Source organism: Pogonomyrmex barbatus, unplaced genomic scaffold (genome assembly GCF_055798465.1).
Source record: "Pogonomyrmex barbatus isolate J1 unplaced genomic scaffold, ASM5579846v1 scaffold24, whole genome shotgun sequence".
Taxonomy (NCBI): domain Eukaryota; kingdom Metazoa; phylum Arthropoda; class Insecta; order Hymenoptera; family Formicidae; genus Pogonomyrmex; species Pogonomyrmex barbatus.
In genome coordinates, this window is record NW_028297121.1 from 94177 (window position 1) to 120104 (window position 25928).

General features: G+C 32.8%; 1 protein-coding gene across 5 annotated transcripts in view; it reads right to left on the bottom strand.

Annotated features, from left to right (window-relative positions):
• Gga (ADP-ribosylation factor-binding protein Gga) overlaps positions 1 to 25928 on the bottom strand; it is a 184999-nt gene that overhangs the window by 94125 nt on the left and 64946 nt on the right. For all 5 annotated transcript variants that reach the window (XM_089078598.1, XM_089078597.1, XM_089078596.1 and 2 more), the window contains exon 6: positions 15550 to 15882. In XM_089078598.1, the coding sequence (XP_088934724.1) occupies positions 15550 to 15882 (333 nt within the window). The remainder of the gene's footprint in view (positions 1 to 15549; positions 15883 to 25928) is intronic.

The following is a 25928-nucleotide window of genomic DNA, read 5'->3' on the forward strand; positions in this document are numbered from 1 at the left end:
AGAATTTTTTGTAACCACCGACGCGTCCGATTGTGTCATCGGAGCAATATTATCACAAGGACGGATAGGTCAGGATCATCCAATAGCTTATGCCAGCAGAGTATTAAATAAAGCAAAACGAAATTATAATACGACTGAGAAAGAGCTTTTAGCGATAGTATAGGGAGTTAAATACTTCCGATCGTATACGGACATTTAAAATAATCACCGATCATCGATCATTAGTTTGGCTATTCAGCGTTACAGATCTGGATCTATAGATACGGTGAACACTCAAGCTAGAAGAATATGATTACAAAATTATTCATAAGGCAAAGGAAATACAAACGTGTGCTAAGTAGATCCGATTACTCTTGACTCACAGTTAAACACCATCGCACACAACGAAAAGAGAAACGATGACGACGAAAGAGAGGAAGAAGTAAAACGAGAATATACCGCAGAAGAAAAGCAAATACTTTATGAATATCATGACCGGTCGTCGGGATTCGAAAGAATACATGTATATATGTATATTGTAATATATATATATATATATATATGTATCATTGTATTGTTGACATGTTATTCTAAACACGTTATTTGCGATAAATATCATCACATGCCTCGGTAGTCGAAAGGATAAGATGCCTGCCCGGCAGGAGATCCAGGTTCGATTCCTGGCTGAGGTGGTATTTTTTCGCAAAATAATTACGAGTTTTCACGACTGGTTCGTGGTCGGGCCCCGCCGTGACGCACACCCTCCCTTCTTATTTGGGCGCCGACAGGGAGGCATCAAGGAATCGCACGAACTCTGAATCGAATTAAACTATTACATAATTGGCGCGTATAACGCGCGACGTGGAGGATTAATAAATGCGAACTCTGTCAGAAAAATAAATTAAACCAAAAAACTGCCAATGGTCATTACCGACACGCCGAAAAAATCGTTCGAAAAACGATGTGCGCTTGATATAGTCGGATTATCCATTACGAACGCCGGAAACAAATATATTTTCACTTTTCAAGATAATTTAACGAAATTTAGTAAAGCGATTCCGATAGAGAATCAAGAAGCAAATACGATGGCAAAAGCCTTTGTCACCAAAATAGTTGCCGAACGCGGGATTCCTGAAAAGATTTTAACTGATCAAGGCAGGAATTTCATGAGTGAAATATTTAAAAATACATGCAAGTTGTTGAAGATCGAGAAAATTCAAACAACAGCCTATCATCCCAAAAGTAATGGAGCATTAGAACGCTTACACAGAACTTTGGCAGAATATCTTCGACATTACATAAAATGAGAACCAAACAGATTGGGGCGAATGGCTATGCAATGTTTATAATATAACGTCACACATGGCGACGGAATTCACACCATTTGAATTAATTTACGGGCACCGGGCGGAACTACCGATAGCTCTGATCAAACCGCCGAAGATAACTTATTTGTATGACGATTACGTATAAGAATTACGAGAGAAGATCCGTGCAACGAACCAAGTAACAAGAGAATGTGTAAAACAAGATAAAATCGAAACAGTACTACGATCGAAACGCGAGGATAAAAACATTTCAAATAGGCGAATAGGTTCTACTGTACGATGAAACAGTTAGACGAAGACGCTTAAAGAAATTAGAAGCATAATGGATCGAACCGTACATAATTATCGAAAAACTGTCCGAAGTAAATTATAAAATAAAAATGGACCGCCGTACGATAACCGTGCATGCAAATCGAAAGCATTCGTGAAAAACTAAAATTAATAAATAAAAAATAGAAATAAAAAAGACTCACCAAAATAGTTCCGAGGAAGTGCCTGAGAATATCCAAAAATAGACATTAAGAATAACTTGCGCATTACACACAAAAAAAACTAGCTTGCATTAAAACAAACAAAAAACAAGCGAAAAACTAAAGTAACTATGGAAGAGTTAATCCCGAGTTAATTAAGAGAGGAGAGATTTTTAAACTTCTCCTCCTCTGGAAAATCAATTAATAAATCTTCACCAGGAACCATAGCCTCCTCCGAAAAATCAATGGGCCCGAGAGAAATAATAAAACGGGCAGACTCCGATGATCACACGGACTTGGCATCGTCCGTTTCACCACCAAAAAAACTCTCAGAATAAAAGGGTCTGTAAGCAAAAAACTTGGTGGTATCGGGGTATCACTGCGTTCGACGTCGTAATGCACCAAATAGTCCGTGAAGGAGACTCCCGCGAAACATAGCGAAATATTCGCGTCAAATATTTTCTTCCCCAGAATCCTGAGATAGCACTCCTAGCACTATCCGAAACATAGGATTTCGTATCTGCATCAAAAATGTTTGTGTCCAACAAATTGTTTACTATTCCCTCCTCATTTAACTCGCGAGCGTCGCGCACGGGCGAACTATCGAAAAAGAAACTAGCGTCGCGAGGAGACATCGTCAAAAGTACCCGTTAGCAACAACCCACGGAAAACAACTAACATTAATATAATAAAAAGGGCGGATAAGCAGGTGCTAATCTTGACCTCTTGAAAAGGATATCTCGAAGTCAAAAGATAGACACTAGAGTCTAAGAAGAGATATAGTGAAGAACAAAATAAGAGTAATCATATCTCGTGAAGGAAAAGAATATACGCGTCAGTTCCGACGCTACAATGGCAATAAAATTTTTAAGAAGCCTTATTATAATTCCAGAATAATTTTGGGCCATCATAGACACTGAAGAAATCCAGGAGAAAATAAATAAAAAATTTTTTCCATCATCCTGGGATATATATTTTATATATATTTCGAGGAAATCGGATTTATGAATTGGGTACAAACTACATGGAAGTTAGTTATCAAATTATATACTACCGCTCTAGGAATACGAGCACAGCAATTACAAGATTACTTAGAACGGACGGACCATATAAAAATATTATTGGACCAATCAGATTTATTTGCCAAAATATCCTGCAAGTACTGCATAGAGACAACGAGAAACTGACGACACTATTAGCATGCTTACAAAGCATATATAAAGCCTGTGACAGCAAAAGAGGATTATTAAATGCGATTGGTACGATGAGCAAAACATTATTTGATACGATGGATGCTGATGACACACTACACATAGACGAGCAAATGCAGTTATTGCGAAACAACTAACAAATCTTAGAACATGATGCAAGAAAGCAGATAAAAATTATCAACGCCACAATAGACCATATAGATGGATTAGAAAAAACCATAAGTTATAATGAAGATCGACTAAAAAATGTAACAGCGCGAATGGAATTGCAATTAGCAAAATACACGTAGCGAGAAGATATGGATGAAAATTTACTAATACTAAAGACAATAATCACGGACCTGATCAAAGATGTCGAGAACACTATTGACTATCTATCATTAGCAAAAGACAGAATAGTGCAAACCCGCCTATTACCGCTCGAGAATATCATAAGGGAATTGCAAGAAGTCATGACACAGCAAACGAAAGGATAACACTTTTCATTTAAAATTAGTATAGGAAATTGGCGCACTATCCAGAAATATGTGACTATAAACGCTACGATAAAACAGATATCTACACGATCTTCTGATTTCCAGTAATCGCTTTCTCGATATTCAAATAAAAAAAACCAATACCGTTCCCGATACGCGAACACGCGAATATCTTTTCATTCATACGGGTAAATCATGCCTTAATAGCAGTAGATAAAGAAAACCATCATTATATATTATTGGAAGAGCGTAAACTAAATGCATGCGTGCAAAACGATCAAACTTACATGTGTGAACGAGATTTTCCTGTTTATCACATAGGTACGGATGCGTCATGCGAAATGCAAATTTATATAAACGCGCCCGAACAGCTCAAGAATTGCGGACGTATAATTTCTGATACCTCATTATGGTTAACGCTAATGGAATCACAAGCGTGGCTATATTCCGCACAAGTAAATCAAAAAATATAAATTCAATGTGATAAGTCGAAAGCAAGAAAACTAGAGATAAATGGTATAAGTAAAGTAAAATTAAATGGCGATGTAAATTAACGACGGAAATAATGATAGTCACGCGACGACAGATAGCAACCCGCTATGTACGAGCACATTTACCGGAATACAATTTAACGTTAATATCGAAGGACATCAAAGGTGCAAAACAGCTCACAGAAAAAATAAAACTGCGACCGATAATAAAAGACCCGTTAGAATTAATAAGATTAAGCACAAAAATAGATGAATTAAATAAGCAACTAGATGAGGAGCCGAACATGTTCCAAAACGCCCATACATTTTACCTACCCCGTTGGTTTCAACGGAATATTAATAATTATAATTGTAATAGGAATAATAAGTGTAATTATAAGAAAAAAGAAAGCAAAAAATGTAAATAAAAATAGTGAAGAAACGAAAGTTCACGATTTTAAAATTTTATAAATGTATCGGGTTGAAGAATTGTAATGCGAAAAATTCCGTTCTTTTTTCCCGGTGAGAGAGGGATGTTGTAGCTCAAATTACTTCTTATATTATTTTTGCCACTTATCATATTATATTTTATCCTCACGATCATTCTTGAATCTCAGAATAACTGCTACAGAAACGCCGGCCGGAAATGCAAGCATGCAAAAGCAAATTTCCGCAAATTTCAAAGCAGAGCGCGAATGAGGAATTTGCGAGAGCACGCCGTTTTGATCATATATGGTCCGATTTAGCATGATAACGCGACACTACTAGAATACTATAAAAACGGTCGCTAGCGGACCGAGAGGGGATAGTCACAATACAGGGCAGTTGTATTTCGTCACGGCCAGTCGTTATTAATAATAGCGAGATTCACACGAAACATTGTCAAGCAGTCGTACCAATAAATCAGCTACTTAACAAAAGTGAGTAATAATATTTGACCAAAAGAACCTTCCACCTACGATCCTGCTCGGAGTTCTAACTCCTAAGGCTCGATGAACCCGACTTTCCCTAATTACAATCTTCTAACTCAATCCGGGCTACAACAACATTATTGATATTTATTTTGTAGCTTTATGTTAAATGGATTGATAATAACAGTGAATCTCTTGGGGGAGAAGGCAAAATTGTTGAAATAAATGAGACGAAACAAGGCAAACAGAAACATAATAAAGGCCGCTTAGTTACTGGTCAATGGATATTTGGTAGTTTTAAACGAGGATCTAAAAAATTATTTATTGAACCAGTTCCTGATCGTACTGCTGATACACTTTGTTAACTGTAATTAAAAAATGGATTAAGCCGGGTACCACAATTATTTCCGATTGTTCGCCCGGAAGTCGTATGACTGTTTGAAAAACGAGAACTATATTCACGAAACTGTGAATCACAAATATAATTATGTGAATCCGGATAATAGAACCCATACGCAGCATGTTGAACAAATATGACGAGAAACGCGGAGCAATATCCCATGATTTGATGTGCGTAAAGAACATTATATAGGTTATTAAGCTAAATTTATGTTAAAAAAAAAAATTTGACGATTTTCACGATCGTATTAATGCTTTTTTTGATATGGTTAAGTTATATCTATTAAAATTTATAGATTTTTATAGATTAAAATTTTATTATAACTTTATATTGTATTATAATGTGTTATATGTATATTAAATTTATTAAATATATTAAGTTTATAATGTATTGAATGGCTACTCTTTTGATCATATCACAATGATCACATCACAATATCACAATGATAATGTGATACACAATGATATTTGACTATCATTGTATGATACGAGTTAGGTTAGGTTAGACTTTTCAGTAGTGGAGCCCCCCCCCCCGTAGGGACGGAACACACTGTCTCCAATACACTTCAATGTGAAGCGAGGTTCCACATGGGTTTATAATTTTTCATAATGATGATGTGGTACATAATAATATTTAACTACTACAATACTACCACTACTACAATACGAGTTGGGTTAGATTAGATCTCTCGTGAACAGTTCCTGTGGAGGTGGAGTCCCACCTTAAATACCTGGGCTTCACCATGGATGGCCGATGGGGGTTCAGGAGGCAAGAGTCCTCGCCAAATGAGGCAGGCGCAGCGCAGAATCGCGCTGCGCCTGGCGAGGCCCTATAGGATAATGTCACATGCGGCGGCCACGGTCCTGGTCGGGACGCCCCCCATCGACCTGCTGGCGGCAGAGCACGCCGAAGTTTATTGGCGTGTCCGCCAGCTGAAGGCTCGGGAGGGAGTCCTTACGGCTAGGACCGTGGAACCAATATGTCAGGAGGCGCGACGCCGTATCGTGAAACGCTGGAAAACCTGACTACATGAACTCGGCATCGCAGGCGCCCGGATTGTGGAGGCCATCCAGCCCTGCCTCGAGGAATGATTCGGCAGGGCCCACGGGGGCTTGTCCTTCCAATTGGTACAGATGTTGACCGGCCATGGGAGTTTTGACCGGTACTTGCAACCCGAATCGGGAAGGAGCGTATGGCATAGTGCCCGCACTGTACGGCGGGCGAGGACATCGCGCAGCACACATTCGCTGAATGTTCCGCCTAGGAGGACAAGCGCGGTATCTTCGCCCCAATGTTGAGCAACAATTTCTCACTGTCGGCCGTCATCAATAAGATGGTCGGCAGCGAGAATGTCTGAAAGGAGGTCTCCTCCTTCTGCGAACATGTGATGTCGCAGAAAGAGGAGGCGGAACAGCGCAGGAGGAAGGAGGAGCTGCCTCCCCCCGATGGGGAGAAAGGAGGGGACTGCGGGGCCGGCTACAATGACGCCAACGGCTCCCCCGTTGGTTGACTGACCCCCCTGGGGTGGAGCCCCCTTCCCCCCTAACTAAATGGCTCGGTCTGTAAGGCCGAGCCAGTGAGGACCACCAGCGCTGGGAGGGACCACATACGTGACGGCCCTATTGCACCCTTGCTCTGGGAATCTGCGCCGGAGGAGGAGGGCCGGGTCCTCCCCTGCGCATGCGAATGTTAGGCTGGAGTGGACTGGTGCCACTCACCCCTCCTCATTCTTCCCCCCCTCTAAAAAGGAGGGGAGAATAGTCCATCTCCCAAAGGGAATATAGTGGGGGACAAGGCAACTCCCCCACTGGGAGGAGTGCGCCCCGAAAGGGAGTGCGGGCGCGGGGCGATCGGGAAGTATACAGTGTTCCCCGATCGCTCCAATTTATGTGCCTTGGACAGCACCGTGAGGTTTTAGTGGATAGGGGGCCGCGTAACTGCGGTCCGAGTCCCACACTCTCCTGGGCGAGCCCAAACATCCGCGAAATTAGTGCGTAACAGTACTTCCTCACGGTAAAAAAAAAAAAAAAAAAAAAGATTAGACCTTTCGTAATGGAGCCCTTCTCCCACAGGGAGGCGGAACATACTACTCCAAGCATTTTAATGCGAGGTTCCACATAAGTTTACAATTTTTTGCACGAAGTTCAATTCAAATCTATATGTTGATACACTGATAAAAATTAACGTATTGTTCAAATTTTTTCTGTATATAACTTTTTAATAAACGATAACTACTAATTAAAATCTTTTGATTATTACTCAGGAAAATGTCCTTGACAATATATGTCCGGGTCAAGATTATCAGAGTTTTGTTTCCTAATGTAATAATTTACTAACATTTATATAAGTATATCTCAAAAATTATACGAGACTGCCAATTAACTTATAACTTACTATTATACCATACTACCTCCAATTAACTTAAAATTTACTAACTATATTTACTAACTATATTATACTATATTTTACTACTTAAGGAAAAATTGATCAGTATCCTCATCTCTATAACATATATCAAGATCAAGGTCATCGGAGCTGTGTCCCCTAATGTAAATAATTACTCAAAACTTTTATTTCAATATTTACTATATTGTACTTTACTACACTGATGTGTCTTGGGCGAGGAGCTTTGTCGAATGAAAGAAACATTTAGTACCAACCCATTCTTCGACAGGAACGTACATAGATTAATTTTTGAAATTATCAAATAAGCAAGAAAAAGTAAGTAAATTAAAAATAATAAATTAATAAAATAAACATAATTGTAATTAATTTTTTTTAAGATGCAAAAGCAACAGAAAAAAATGGAGAATTTTAAAAAATTATTAGGAAATCTTGAATTAAAATTATAGTAGGGATATATACAGTATAATAGAAACAGAAAATCTAATAAGCTATATTTTATCAAAGTTCAACACCAAGGAAAAAAATTTGCGAAGAATGTTTTGACTCAACAAAGATTAAGTCTGAGGAATATAAATACATGCCTCTTGTGGCACAGCTTCTGCATTCTTAATAAACAGAATAAAAATATTAAGACTAGATGTTCCGTTTGGAACAAAATAGTAATGAAAGAGTAGCGGATTGTTCAGGTTTCTTTTAAAATCTATATCAAAAAAAGAAAAACCAATTACAGAAGAAATTATAATCACGAGAACATGTGAAACAACAATGTAATTTAAAATACTTATATATATATATATATATATATATATATATATATATATATATATATATACAGGATGTCCCACAACTCGCGACCGAAATTTTTATGACATATTCCTGACTTAAAAATAAGACGAAAATTCTAATTCTAATATAAAAATGCCGAGGCTATAATAATTTTTAAATTAATAGTGATTAAAGTCGACTAATCAAAGAGCCAACATTTCGCGCGCTCAGGTATGATGCTATAACAAGGCACTACTACGAGGGTCCTCTTAATGTCAATCGAGATTATTATACAAATATATTATATGATATACTGATATGATATATTGATATGATATATTGATATTATATTTTTATTGAGAAATTATTTTTGCTTTTTTACGAAACCCATTTGTAAATTACATATGTGTAATTAATACTGGAACATATCACAAAATATCAATATCAATTCAATAACGAGATATTGCGACATGTGTTAAATATCGATATAAATAACGTTGAAATACAATGATAATGAAATATTTCATTAATTAAATCATATCTAAGCATAGAAGATAAGTGCCTATGCGTTGTATTTAATCATAATCATATAACGAAGTGTCAAAATTTGACATATCAGACAACCTCTTTCGTATGATATGTCAAATTTTGACATTTCGTTATGATTATGATTTCTCTAGAATGCTCCGAAACGTTTTCGCAACAGATGTCTTTTCCGGAATGACAGCGCACTTCTCGTTTAATTACTTACATACATACTTAACACGCGCGCACGCGCGCGCACGCACGCACGCATGCATGCACAAAAGACATAAATCTATGTGGGTAATCTCCACGCCTTTCGTAATGCTAATGCCGACAATATTATAACTTTTAAGTTAACTCTTAACTCAAACTTAATAAAAAAATTGTTTATTAAAGTGTTTTGGAAAGCTTTCCAGATAAATAGAAAAAAAATTTTTTATTTATTGTGTTAGGAAAAATTTTTTTACATATAGCCGACAGATGGAGATCTAGTCGATTTTTTACATGCTATTATAGTGTGACGTGTTAGATTATATATCATTGGAAAAGTGCCATTTCATATAACATTTTGAAATAAATAGATCATAGATTTGAACGATACTGACGCATTCAATCAAATTTGAAAATGAGTGAAAATCAGGAACATTTCCGAAACATTTTATTTTTTTATTATAAAAAAGGAAAGAACACTGCGCAAGCCACAGAAAAAATTTGTCGTGTTTATAGAGAAAATGCTCTAAATAAAGAATAGCGAATTGGTTTTGCCGATTTCGAGATGGAAATTTCGATATCAAAGATGCACATCATTCTGATCGGCCTATTATGGAAAATGTCGATGAAATCTTCCAAAAAATTGAAGAAAATCATCATCGTGAAAAAGCTATAATATAACTAAGGAGCAAACATTAATCAAACAGTTTTGGGGTACTTTCGTAAGACTGGATATACAAAGAAGTTCGATATTTGGATGCTACATGATTTGACAATAAGAAATTTAATGGATCGAATTTTCATTTGCGAATCGCTGCTGAAACGAAACAAAATTGAGCCTTTTCTAAAAAGATTGATAACGGGCAATGAAAAGTGGATAACATATGATAATAATGTTATCCACTTATTCTATCATACTATATAATTCCAGATCTTTAAACTAGCATTTTGTCGCCATTTAGGGATATAAATAAATTGATTCCCTCACGCAATTTGGTAATCGAGGTGGGCAACGGACAATTTGCTGCACCACGATAGAATTCGGCTTTTCAAATCTTTATCGGTGTATTACTGAGGATGTTCAACCTTTAGAACCGAAATATCTGAATATTCAAGAATAAATGAAGAATTAAGTTAATTGCGCATTGTTTACCGCCCTATTTCTTTACTCTAATTATTATCATTTATTATTAAATGGGGATCGTGTTATTGTTACTTAATATTAATTATTTTTTTTTTAATGTTGGCTGCCATGTAACTAAACCGAGATATATTTCGAATCTATCATAACTTGCAAAGATGTCGAAGATGTTTCATTTGGAAATTCAAAACTGTGATAATTTAGGATATTTTTGTTTCTGCTTAATCAAAAACTTTTCTGCGTATGAAAGTTCTAAAAATATTAATTATGACAAAAATTTTGTTACTACAATAATATTATTATAATACTTACCATTATGAGCTAAATTGTAAATATCTTTTGTTACTACAAAATTATATATTTTATTACTACGATCTTGAATTTGCGAAAATTAATTATCTCGGTTTTTTATCAGGAAATCATAGAAATTCTACATCGATGGAATAATGGCTCTACTCGAAAAATGACAAAAAATCGTCGATTAAAACAGCACATATTGACTTTAATAAAAAATTTGTAAACAATTTAAAAAATATATTTCAATTATGCTTCAATTTGTAAAAAGACTTTTTCTCTAATCCAATATAAAAAATTCCCTTTTAAAAATGTCAGAAAGATCTTTATATGACCCTGACAACATTATTCGAGATCATATTAACACTACTATGTAATTCATCACTTATAACAACTTTTGTTTTATTATAACTTTTGTTGAAACATTTTTCAAAAAAATTTTTCGAAAAATCAATATGCTATAATCGCTTTATTACATTCTGTACATAAGATGTTCCATTTTAAATTATCTATTCGAATATCTCTGCTCGGCACACAAAATTGTTTCAGATAAAATTTATAGAATTTTGAAGGGGGAAAAAGATGGTGACCTTGAATTTTAACTACTGTCATTCGTTAAAAAATATCATATAAAGATTATTCTTGTTTTTTTAAATAGAAAATGATATTTTTTGTAACCTTGAAATTTAATTACTGTCATTCGTTCAAAAAGATCATATAAAGATTACTCTTATCTTTCTTTAATGATTTTTTGATATTTTTTGTAACAGATTATTAAAAGAACGCTCATTTCTGAGTAAAAAATCCTTGAGGCATGTATGAACAATATCCTATAATTTAAGAATTATTTGGTAGTGAAAAATAAGATTTAGCTAATTTCCATCACAATGATGCGTGTGCATGAGCCTGTGCTTGGACTTGCATGCGTATGTGTAGATGTAAGTTACTTTTCTTAGTTTCTTTTTTCAGAATCAATAATGATAATGTGATGAATGTTTGATCTCTTTATTTGATTTATGTGAATTTCTTTGTCTCTTAAGATCAAATTACTTGATTAGCATGTATCTCCTTGTTGCTCACGATTGGAATGTTTGATTAGCGTAAATTTCTTTGTTTCTCAGAATGCTTAATTGTTAATTAGAATGCCTAATTAACTAAAATAAGGATTGATGACGATCATTCCTAGAACGATGAGAACTTAAGGATCATCGTCATTATATTGCATAAAGTTTATCGTCGTATAATGTATGAAAAGTCATGAAATTGAATTTGACATACTCGGAATATGCTACAAAGCAATTAAATTATATCACAATTGTTATTATTAAACATCTGTAAATCCTTAGCATAGATAAATAGATTTCCAAAATGGAATGTGGAATAATAATGGCTATTTTATAAAGCTTTTCTTTTTTCGTAAAATAATAAATGTTAAAAGATGTTTCAGATTTTTGCAAGTAAATTATCTAATTTATTACAAAATATTGATTTATATACTAGGTAATAAATATAGTATCTGCATGATGTTTCATCTCGTTATGAATGAAACATAGATGTTTATTTAGATTAGATATTTTCCAATAGATGGATAAATTGTGAAGAATCGATATTGTAACCGATATTATAGTCACCAATTTGACATCTCCTAATTTCTTTTTATATATTTTATATTAATATAAATATAAATTTATAAAAATATAAATTTATAAATTTATTTAAAAAATACCGTTTTTGTTCAATCATCAACTATGAGAAATGATATATAAAGACCGAATACATGTGGTCTGCAGAAATATTTCCTGCAAAGTCTTGCTTCGAATTGTAAATTTAAAATTTACAAATCATTCACTTATAAACAAGAAAATAAGGAAATTTTTTGAATATATAATTAATGATTCGGGGACTCGAGCTTGATGCAATCTCTCCTGCCGCCCTGCAGGGAGACCCATTGTTCTCTCTTCGCCTGTTTGAAAAAAAAATGCGGCTTCGCCGCGCTTCACTCAGAGGGAATAATTAGTTTTTCCGGCTCTACTTTGCAACGAGAGAAACCGTGTAATTTCGATGACATTGGCGACTGAGAAGTGATGGGATCGAACAAGCGTAAGCGGTAGAGCATTGGCGGCACCAGGAGGATTATTTGTATATTTGCCAATGGCGTTGGAGGGTGTCGCCGCTGCGGTCCGACCTGCATCCATCGAGTGAGAGACCAACATCGTTCTGGAGTACCGATCGTGGGGATTCGAAAGAATACATGTATATATGTATATTGTAATATATATATATATATATATATATATATATGTGTATGTATCATTGTATTGTTGACGTGTTATTCTAAACACGTTGTTTGCGATAAATATCATCACATGTCTCGGTAGTCGAAAGGATAAGATGCCTACCCAGTAAGCAGGAGATCCAGGTTCGATTCCTGGCTGGTATTTTTTCGCAAAATAATTACGAGTTTTCACGACTGTTTCGTGGTCGGGCCCCGTCGTGACGCACGATTATCTCCTCCCTTCTTATTTGGGACTACACATGTAAAAAGCAAAAGGGAATCAAGTATCTTATCGTGAGAGACAAGGAGACTAATATTAATCAAGCACTTCAATCGTAAGAGTCAAGAAAATCATGCTAACCAAGAAAAACGGATATTTATCCCATCTTATAAGAGATCAGATAGCATTTTTTGTCATTAATCCTAGAGAACTTTAAAAACGGAAATTTACATACATTCATATCCATAAGTACACATGCCCAAGCACAAGCGAGCTACGGCATACATTGCGCACGCATTGTATTGTATTGTGATGAAAATTAGCAAAATTGTATTTTTCATTAAATAACTTATAAACTATTAGAAATATGTATGTATATTAAAGTGTATGTATGTATGTATATTAAAGATTTCCTAAACAGAATTGAGTGTTTTTTCAGGATCTGTTACAAAAAATATCATTTTCTGTTTAAAAAAACAAGATCTTCATATAATTTTGATAAATGACCATAATTAAAATTCACTATCTTTTTTCCTCTTGAAAACCTTATAATTTTTTTCTAAAACATTTTTGTCTCACAAGGAAATGGCAAGAATTGCGAAATACAAAAATGAATGAGCTATAGTTCATTCCAAAGGGGAGGTCGAGAATATAAAAAGTGTAAAAAGGTTTGAGTACATAGGCCTTAGTTTCGGAGAAATTTGCATACAAAGTTAAACATTCGGCTAACTGTACGGTAAGTATTATGAATAGCTTTCACAAAGCATAAAGCATGGCTGGATAGTCTAAGGCTCGCGCATGTAATCTTTTTTTTCTGTGGCGAGGAGAGTTCAAGACTTCGCAATGACAACTTTTTTTTTTAATAACGATTATATTTTGTCGACAAACTTAATTATTATTTGTTATTATTTATTATTTGTTATTATTTGTAATAAAATATTAATAATTATACATTATTATTATATGTATTAAAAAATAACGACAATTTTTATACATATATTAATATTTATTTATTTCTTTTTATTTATTATAAAATTCGGACATTGCAGCACAATGTTGTAGATGAAAATTGAAATAAAAACATAATTAATGTAAAAAATTTCGCACTTATTTGCCAACTTTGACCAAGCAAATTGTATCATATTTTTGTCAGGCAGTGTATATTACAAACATTCTTCAACAGATATCTGTCACCTCTAGTACATACACAGATCACGAATTGAAAAATACGTAGTATTTCTGATCAGCATTTTCACGAATATAGATCAGTGCAGAAGTCATTCGTTTATTGTCTTTGTTCTATGCCAATAATAAAAATAATGGAATCATTAACACATTACTTATTAAGCGTTCAACATTAAAAATATGACACAATATGCTTGATACGCATCAAACTTGGCAAATAAACGCGAAATTTTTTATAATGTTAACCAATTATGTTTCCCTGCAAACATATATAATGTAAAATGTTTGTGTAAAACAAATTATTCTTTTATCTATTTCTTATCTATATAAGTATTCATGATGCGTGATCCATTTGTGTTTCCAATGTTTTTATTTCAATTTTCACCCACAACATTGTGCTGCAATGTCTGAGTTTTATAATAAATAAAAAGAAATAAATAAACATTAATAAATGTATAAAAATTGTCGTTATTTTTTTAATACATATAATAATAATGTATAATTATTATTTTATTACAAATAATAACAAAAATTAATTTTGTCGACAAAATATAGTCGTTATTAAAAAAAAAAAGTTGCAGAGTCTCGAAAAAAGTCACTGCGAGGTCTCGAACTCTCCTTGCCACAGAAAAAAAAGATTACACGGGCGAGCCTTAGATTGTGCAGCCACGGCGCTTTACGGGTTGTGAGAGCTATTCATAATATTTATGTACAGCCGAATGCCTAACTTTGTATACAAATTTCTCCGAAACTAAAGCCGATATATTCAAACCCTTTTAACTTTTTATATTCTCGACCTTTTTATACCCTCCCCTTTCGAATGAACTATATAGTTCATTCAATTTTGTATTTCGCAATTCTTGCCATCTCCTTGTCAGTTTGGCTCAGTTTTTGAGATTTTTAAGCGATTAGTTCAAAATGAGATACGCTGTACACGCACACACATGCACGCATGCACGCGTACTTTTTATTAAATAACATATATATTTATAACATACATATATTATTTATTATATATTATATATTATATATTATGCATATTGTATTTTTTTTATTAAAAACACATATTTATGTGTTTTTAATAAAAAAATACAATATGCATAAATGTATAATAAATGAATGAAAGAGATATGCAGCAAATGTAAATTGTAATATATAACTTTGATATACATATATATTGTATATATATATATATATATATATATATATATATATATATATATATATATATATAAATCTTTAATTCTAGCAGTAAAATTTCCTTAATCACGAGTTATGCTCACTTTTCTTGTTTATGGACGAAATACTGATTGGTTGCATTATAACATTTGGCGTCAAGAAACTCGCATCTAATTTAATTGGGTTCTCCAACACGTTGAAAATATCTCCCAGCATATCCATATCTGACCGATGATCCGCCGATGTTGTTTGCATATTTAAGCTACTTTTACAAGAAACAGTCTCAGTGGGAGACGATAGATCCAGAAGAGATGGTTCATTGTAAGTCGATTTAAAAGCTTTTGTCGCAGAAAATTTGGGAGATTGCCCAAGAACGATGACAGATGTGTACTTCTCAAAGACTTGATTTAATTCGTCGCTTGCAGTTAATATATTATCTGTCATAAAATGCATAGAAAATCAATTAAGATTAAAATTTTATTAAGTATTATGTAGTGGAAGAAAAGATCGTGCACAAAATTGATATACATGAGCCAAATAATAAGTATCAATACAACAATCCGCTTTTATGATTAAAATAAATCATTTATATTTCTTTTCTATCCAAAACACCTCCATTTTAATAATAGAACAAATTACATTAGTTTATCAATTTTAATGCAACGAAGAAAGACAATCTTTTTAATGTATTTTGAAACACTGAGTTCGAATCTACCAGAAAAATTCTGTCAGATTGAATTTTTAAAATATAGCATATTGATAGTATTGTTGATTGATATTAATAAGTGCATCTAGATTGTTTCATTGAGCAGTTAAATAGTCATTTAATGTGATTGGTTTCTCATCTTCAAATCCAATTAATTAAGGAACATTATCAAGCATATTGAAATGAAAACAAACTAGATGACTATTGCTAGACACAGGTTACATTTTAACACGTAAAATCAATTCAAAACCATATAAAAAACAAAAATGTTCAACATTTCTGATTTGCTTTCAATTTACGTTTTATTTTAATTTCAATAAAACTTCATTATATGTTGAAAAATGCCTCTTTTTTATATTTCAATAACGGGATCTGATGGAAATATTTCGAAGGTGAATTTAGATTCAAAGTCGAAAGTTACTCTAGAAGCAGTCTTTATATAGCAATCTTAAAAACAATCTTTTACAAAATCGTATAAATTAATATTATTTGAGCACGAAATTATTCAGTTCAAGAGAATACAGTAATTATGATTTATCCGTAGGATGGCCCAGCGTGTCGACATGACCACTCGACGCTCGGCGATGGATGAGACGCGCGCGGCGAGGGGAAGGATAGCAACCGCTCACGCTTCCTATCCGTCCTACGGGTCAGGCAGGCGAGCATTTTCTCCCCGCGGGCTCTTATTTGTGTAAGTTTAATATTTAATAACTCGAAAATTATTGCGAATATCGTAAAATGATATGAGACATTTTGATTTATCTCGCTCCCGTCTATCTTCTCATAAATGATAATGCTATTGCTACGGAACACCCTGTATATCAATTTCAATCTTTTTAAAAGATATTTTAAAAGATATTTTAAAAGATACTTTTTAAAAGATATTTTATCATTTTATATTATTAATAATTATATTTAAATTTTTAGTCTAATTTTATATAAAGAATATCTGATTTTACATAAAGCAATATAGAATCTCTGATTCAATACAATTTTTCTTAATATTACAATAAGTGCTTCTATTCTGAACTTTAATACATTTCATAAACGGCGTATATTTTACATAGCTCAGCAAAAATAGACTGCTTTTCGTTTAGAACACATTTAAATGTTGACTGTGTTTTCAAACTCACTGTTAATATTAAAAATCTCTAATTCACATAGTGTATATTATATATTATCAGCGCTAGCAGCAAATTTTTAAATACATTCTTCAACGCAACATTCCTATTTATAAATTTCTTCAAACTTAGTCGACATTCTTTAACTTTTCTCGTAGAGTCGAATAGTGTTGATTGAGTTTGTTGATTTGTGTCAAAAAGTGTGTTTTAAAATTATACTGTGGCGGCTTGGTGTTGGAGGAGCGTTGTCCACGATATGAAGTATTTTGATGACGAAAAAAAGATATTGGCCGCGGTGGGATTCGAACCTAGGTCCTCAGGTGTATGAGTCTCGAGCGCTACCACTGCGCTATGCGGGCCACGGTTCTTTTTCGTGTATGTTTCTGCTAGGTATTAGTTGTGTGAGCGGGGGACCGCCACAGGACTCCCCCCTTAGTGGACAAGCTCCGAGATTCTTCTCTGTGTGCCCGTTGTCCGGTGTGTGTCTGCCCAGGGAGATATGTGATGCGCGATGTGAGGAGGGCATGTTGCCGCTGCGACTCTTGTGCGCTAGTTGCTTCTCCGTTGCGTGGGCGAGCCATTTGGACATCGACAGTGAGGTTGTGAGCGTAACCTCGAAAGTCGAGGGGTGTTCAGTGATTGGCTGTCTGTACCGGTTGCAATGTGGGCTGGCCGTATGGACGTCGACAGGGAGATGTGTGCGAGACCTCGGCAAGTCGAGTGCGTCCGATGATTGGCCAAGGAGAAGGCAGAAGGTTGCGGTTGCGTTGCGTGTGTTGCGTTGCTTTGCATGTGTTGCGTGTTCAGATCACGTCGGCGGTTACCAATTTGTGGCGGCTTGGTGTTGGAGGAGCGTTGTCCACGATATGAAGTATTTTGATGACGAAAAAAAGATGTTGGCCGCGGTGGGATTCGAACCTAGGTCCTCAGGTGTATGAGTCTCGAGCGCTACCACTGCGCCATGCGGGCCACGATTCTTTTTCGTGTATGTTTCTGCTAGGTATTAGTTGTGTGAGCGGGGGACCGCCACAATACTATATTACACACAATATATATTTACATACCACACATACGTGCGCGCGCGTACACATACTTCATATTAGGAGATATGGTAGTGTCTCGGATGTCAAGTCAACCGAGAATATTATCGAGTGACTTTACGCAAGCCGACGAGATGCCGAATCTCAATAACGGCTAAACCGATCAAGTTCTAGTGGAGTTATCTTAATCGATAGCTTGAGTTTGACTTGCATAATAAAAATATTTTTATTTTTCTGCTATGTGCTCTACAAGCGGAGATATTGTCCGCAAAGTCCGATTTGAAAATTTTTACTTTAAGAAACGTCGTCGTTATCGTTGTCGCCTTTGTACGGCAATGTCTGTCGCGAAAAGTCACTATTAATCTTGACCCAATGAATCATTAGACTGACAAGTCAGAATCACTGTAGAATCTAGTCAATTAATGTTCGCTGACCCTGACTTATATGCCTGATTTATCCACAGGGTCGATAAGATTGTAATAAATACACGTGCATGTCCGTGTCCGTAGCGAAACGGATACATTAGCTATATATCTAATAAACACACTAATTCTTTTTATTTGATTCATCTTTCTTCTCTCTTTTTCTAATTTCAAAAGAAATGCATAAATTATATTATATCTTCATCATTATATTGTTCGTTCGTATTAATTTTTATAGATATATATATTTCATAATCTCTAACTACAATCTTTGCTTCTTATGTCATATGATTCTGATTAACTGATTATTAATAAATACAAATAACAAGAGTAAGAAAGTAAAAAAAGTGAGCGGGATAGTATGCTTGTTGCTCTTTTTCGGGCATCCGACTGGCGGCCAATGTCCGATGTCCGATGTCGTTGAGTTTCGCGGTGAGTTTGACAGTTAGTGATAATTTGTTTTGGAGTGTAAGTGACGTTTAGGCGCCATAATCTGTTATTTTGCAGATAGGTTCTAAGAAGCAATATAAATACTGTCATTTTGATATTGTTCTTTTACGTACGCATTTGTGCTTTTTTTCCGAAATCAAAGCTAGAAGTGTTCAGATATTATAGTCTGTACAGATTGTTGTGCAACTCTTGATCATATCATGATATATTTGTTTAAACAATATATCAAAAAGATATATTTAATAATTAATAATAAAACTGAATCATCTTTTCAATGAAATTGTAATAATAAAAGTATTAAAAAATGTATTAATAAAACTGAATCATCTTTTCAATGAAATTGTATTAATAAAAGTATAAAAGAGCATATTGCACTTGTATTAAAATTACATATATCATAAATTTTCAAGATATACAGAAAAAAATTGTAAAGCATTATCCTGAAATACTTCAACAAATTTTAAGTAAATTTAAAAAAACTATTAAAAATTAAAAAACACAAACATATACATACGAAAAAGTACAATATAATGAAAAATACATGCATTCAAAATGACAGTGACTCATATTGTTTCTTAGAACTTACAAGATAATAGATTATGATAATAAACATAAACATTACTTACATTCCGAAACTGAACTATCAGCAATTGTCAAATTCGTCGCGAAACACAATGACATCATCGACCGCCAATCGGACATGTGAAAAAGGACAAATATGCTATCTTGCTCGATCTTTTGTCCTCTATCAGAAAACACGATAGTGTCTCGGATGTCAAGTCAATCGAAAACACTATCGTGTGACTTTACGCGAGTTAGCGAGATGCGAGCATCCGAAATTACCGGATCTTAATAACGGTTAAACCAATCAAATTCTAAGAGGGAAGTCTCAGTTGCGCACAGAATAAATCGGACATAGCAGATTAAATGGATCGGACATAGATCCGAACGAACATAATAAGGAACGGACACAAGGTGATTGAAATTGGACACAGTGAAAATCGGACACATTGAAAACACAGTATTAGTCGGATACAGCAGGAAATGGACACACGGTAACTGCAATCAAACACAGTAATGATCGGACACAGTGCCGATCGGACACAGTGTCGATCTGACACAGTAGAAAATGGACGTACGGATAGTTAAATAAATAAATAGATAAAAGAATCTGGTAAAAAAAACACGGCAGTCTGTCTCACGAACCGAGATATAAGCGTTAAAATTGACGACTTTTTGGTTAGAAAATCAATCATAGCGACGTAATGCAACAAACTGAGCATGCGTTGTGACTCTGTACGCATGATAGGGACGAAGCCTCCCAAACGGGAGTTCAAGGGACGAAGCCCCCTGGTGGGGGAGTTAAGGGGGGCGAAATCCCTCCCACTATCACAGAACTAATTATGAAAACAATACAAAATTATATTTGTAACAAAATGAAAAGATCAGCGAAAACTTCACTTCCAATCCTTGTTGGGGTCTTTCTAGGATCTATCGTTTGAGTATATGATAGACTCATCAATTTAGTAAGATGAAAGATTACATCTTCATCCCCAAACTTTGCGTAGGGATCTTTGCCAATCTTTCTAGGATCTATCATTTTAATAAGAAAGATTGCATCTTGCACTTCAAATATAATAACACTTTTAACACTGTGTCCGATTACTACTGTATCCGATTGTTACTGTGTCCGAGCGTCACTGTGTCCGGTTTTCAATGTGTCCGATTGCCATTGTGTCCGATTTTCACTGTGTCCGATTTCAACCTTATGTCCGTTCCTTATCGTGTTCGTTTGGACCTGTGTCCGATCCATTCAACCTGCTGTGTCCGATTTATTCTGTGCGCAACTGGGACTCACTCGTTCTAAGTAGGCTTGATCGATAGATTGCATAACAAAAGTTTTATTTTTCAGCTACGTGTCCTACAAGCAGAGATATTGCTACGCAAAGTCCGATTTGAAAATTTTCACTTTAAGAAACGTCGTCGTCATTATTATTATCGTCATCGCCTTTGTACAGCTGCAACAGTCTGTCACGAAATATCATTATTAATCTTATCGACCCAGCAGATTATTGGACTAATAAGTCAAGATAATTATAAGATCTAGCGAATCAATGTTCGCTGGATCCTATAGTGATCCTGACTTATCGGCCTGATTTATTCGCAGGATCGATAAGTCTAATAATGTAATAAATACGCGTGCATCGAAACGGACACATTATGGACAATATATCTAATAAATACATTAATTCTTTTTATTTATTCCCTTTCTTTTCTCTTTCTCTAATTTAGAAAGAAATGCATACATTATATTATATCTTCATCATTATATTGTCCATTCGTATCAATATATCTATATATAAACATGTATTTCGTAACCTCTAACTACAGTCTCTGTTCCTTATGTCACGATTCTGATTGATTGATTATTAATAAATACAAATAACGAGAGTAAGAAAGTAGAAAGAGTGAGCGAGATAGTATGTTTGTTGCTCTTTTTCCGCGCATCCGATTGGCGGTCAACGATGTCGTGATGAATTTCGCAGCGAGTTTAACGGTTTTTATTGACAGTTAGTGATAATTTGTTTTGGAGTGTAAGTGACTCATGTTTGTGTTATTTTGCAAGTTTTAAAATAAGAAACAATATAATAGTATCATTTTAGACTAGTAAAAATTGATATAATATATTTTTATCTAGATACATATTCATGTATATTATTTATTACATGTACATATTTATTACATATTTGTTAAAATTTTTTTAATAATATTGCTTTTGAGTTTTTAATATAGTTATGATAATTTATTTAATTAATTTATCAAAAAGATATGTTTAATAATTATTAACGAAACAGAATGATCTTTTTAATGAAATGTATTAATAAAAGTACAAGAAATCAGGAAACACAAATGTCAAGTCATACAATAAGAAATATATTGTACTATTTATAAATATATTATAATATTTATAATGTTATTAAGGAAAGAAATAATATCTGAAAATTATTTTTTTTTAAATAAAAAAAAATATAATAAAAAAATTATGCTACGTTTAGTATATACGTTAAAAAAAAATGTCAAGTATAAAAGTGTCAAGATGCGCTTTTCGAACATAAAAAGATAGTCATTTACACTCCGAAACGAACTAAGACCAATTATCAAACTCGCCAGGAAACTTAACGACATCGTCGACTGCCAATTGAACACGTAGAACGTAGAAAAAGAGCAAATGTGCTATCTCACTTGTTCTTTCGTTCTATCCTATTTATTCTCGTTATGCATATTATAAAAAAAAAATGTCAAGTATAAAAGGTATCAATTATAGACACGCTTTTCGAACACAGAAAGATAGTTAATACTACAAAATGTCTGATATTACTATCAAATTATCTTTTAAAAAAAAAAATAAAAAAAAGGGTGTCAAGTATAGTAGACGCTTGAAAAAAAAGAAACTGTTATACCAAGTTAAAAAATAGAACCTAACTGACAATATCTTTTATTTTAAAGAAATGGAATCTAAGTGATACGTATCTCTGTATCTTTATTGAAGAATCTTTTTACTCTAACCTGTGGTAGTTTTAATTCTTAAAAAAAAATTATATTACAAAATTGCTATATCTAACTCAATTCTAGTAATCAAACTAAAAAATAAAATCTAGTATCTAAAGTGCTAGTATCTTTGTCATCTTTGTATTCATTGAAGAGTCTTCCTATTCTAACTCGAATGGTACTAGCTTTAATTAAAAAACAAAAAAATTTGTTTCCACATTGCCAACTCGACTCAAATGCTTTATTCAACCCATGTTTTTATCACAAAGAATTAAAAAGTAATAAAAAGTACAAAATAAATGATAAAATTTTATTTAAGTAAACAAAACTATATATAATATCATTTGTATAAAAAATTTGATATTAATAACTGGCGCCAAGTTATAATCTTACTATAAAAATTGCGTTATTCTACTAAACTCAAGTGATATGTATTAAAAAATAAAATCTAACTGACAATATCTTTTATTTTAAGAAAATAGAGTCTAAATGGTATGTATCTTCATTCAAGAGTCTTTTTACTTTCTCTAACCTACGTGGGAGTAGTCTTAATTCTTTAAAAAAAATTTGAATTTTGAATGAAGAATCTTCCTATTATCCAAATAATACTAGCCTTAATTCTTTAAAAAAGAAAATGTTGTTTCCACATTGCCAACTCAAATGACTGTAATAATGTATAAAATTTATATAAAAGATTTGATATCAATAATTGGTGCCAAGTTATAGTTCTATAAACATCGAGCTACAAGTCCACCTTAATTAAATTATGTATTTCAATTGTATAAAAGATTTGATATACCACTATTTAAAAAAAAAGAAATTCCAAGTAGTAATATTTTTAATTTAAAAATGATAAAAATCAAATTATATGTATATCTTTCTATCCATTCTTCTAAACCTCTAAAAAGAATAAGTGAATATATATATATATATATATATATACATAAAATTATAATTATCATTTAAAAAATTATAATTATCATTATTTATTAAACAATAAATCTTGATTTATTTATAACATTCTTTATTTATAACATTCAAATGATTTCATCATTAGTTTTGCATTTTTATTATTTTTCTTATTTGAGCAGCGCCAAGTGTTTTTACATAAAAATTTTGTTTATTTAAATAAAATTTTATCATTTATTTTTTACTTTTTGTTACTTTTTAATTCTTTGTGATAAAAACGTGGATTGCGTAAAGCAATTTTGTGATATTATAATATTTTAGAGCTAAATAATTACTACCACTTGGATTAGAAAAAGAAGTCTTGAATGGATAGAAAGATATACATATAATTTGATTTTTATTATTTTTAAATTAAAAATACTACTACTTGAGTTTTATTTTTTTTTAAATAGTGGTATATCAAATCTTTTATACAATTGAAATACATAATTTGACTAGGATAGACTTGTAGCTCGATGTTATAGGATTATAACTTGGCGCCAATTATTGATATCAAATCTTTTATATAAATTTTATACATTATTACAGTCATTTGAGTTGGCAATGTGGAAACGAAATTTTCTTTTTTAAAGAATTAAGGCTAGTATCATTTGGGTCAAAATAGGAAGATTCTTCATTCAAAATTCAAATTTTTTTTAAAGAATTAAGACTATCACGTGTATTAAAATAAAAAGATTCTTCAATGAAGATACGTATCACTTAGATTCATTGTCAGTTAGATTTTATTTTTTAATACATATCACTTGAGTTTAGTAGAATAACGCAATTTTTATAGTAGGATTATAACTTGGCATCAGTTATTAATATCAAATCTTTTATATAAATGATATCATTTGAGTCGAGTTGGCAATATGAAAACAAATTTTTTTGTTTTTTAATTAAAGCTAGTACCATTCGAGTTAGAATAGGAAGACTCTTCAATGAATCACAAAGATCACAAAGATACTAGTACTTAGATTTTATTTTTTAGTTTGATTACAACTAGAATTGAGTGAGATATAGCAATTTTGTAACATAATTTTTTTTAAAGAAAAACTACCACATAGGTTAGAGTAAAAAGATTCTTTAATAAAGGTACAGAGATACGTATCATTTAGTCCATTTCTTTAAAATAAAAGATATTGTCAGTTAGGTTCTACTTTTTAACTTGGTACAACAGTTTCTTTTTTTTCAAGCGTCTACTATACTTGATATTCTTTTTTTTACTTTAAAAAAGTACTTTTTTTTTTAAAAAAGTAATTTGATAGCGATCCTATTTACTTCGTTGTGCATATTATAGAAAAAAGATGTCAAGAAATGTCAAGACGCGCTCTATCATAGAAATGTCAAGACGCGCTTTTCGAACATAGAAAGATTGTTAATATTTAAAAATGTCTGATGTCAATTATAAAATTACTTTTTTGCAAAAAGATAAATAAAGGGTATCAAGTACATTAAGATTTATTTAAATTGCATTTATTTAAGTATTTAGGATAATTCATGTAACCTTCTATTGCGATGTAATAAGAAATTATTTTAGTTATTCTGTAAAGAAAAATTTTATTTTATTTGTATCACCACTTTTTTCGTTTGTGTTCTTAATAAAAATTTAAGTTTTATTTACAAATACAAGATAATCTTTGCATTGCGATGAAACTTTACATTATTTTAAATAACTTTAAATTATTTTAAATACTTAAAGTACTTATATAAATGTATATACTTATATATTTAAATAAAAAGAGTTGTGATTTTGTCAGTATGTCTTAATTACATTTCTATATAATATTAATAAATTTTCTCAATCAATTTGTGCTTATGAAAAAGCAATAATAAGAAAAAGGAGTTTAAATATACCATAATTTTATTTTTATTATATAATTATAAATTCTAAATTATTACTAATGTGTCCTTTTCGATGCGTGCTTATTTATTACTGATTATCGATCCTGATCGATCCTGAGATTATCAGATCAGATAAATCAGGGCCATTGTAGGACCCAATGATCTTGTGAAAGATTGGGAAATGTATCCCTAACAATTACAATGCGCATAATGAGAATGAGCGAGTCGAGAATGAAAGAGAGCGAAGTAACATGCTTGCTCTTTTTTCGCGGGTCCGATTAGCGGTCGACGATGTCGTTGAATTTCGCGGTGAGCTTGACAGTTGGTGATAATTCGTTTCGGAGTGTCAATGACTAATATATGTAAGCCATAATCTATTATCTATTATCTATTATCAAGTAG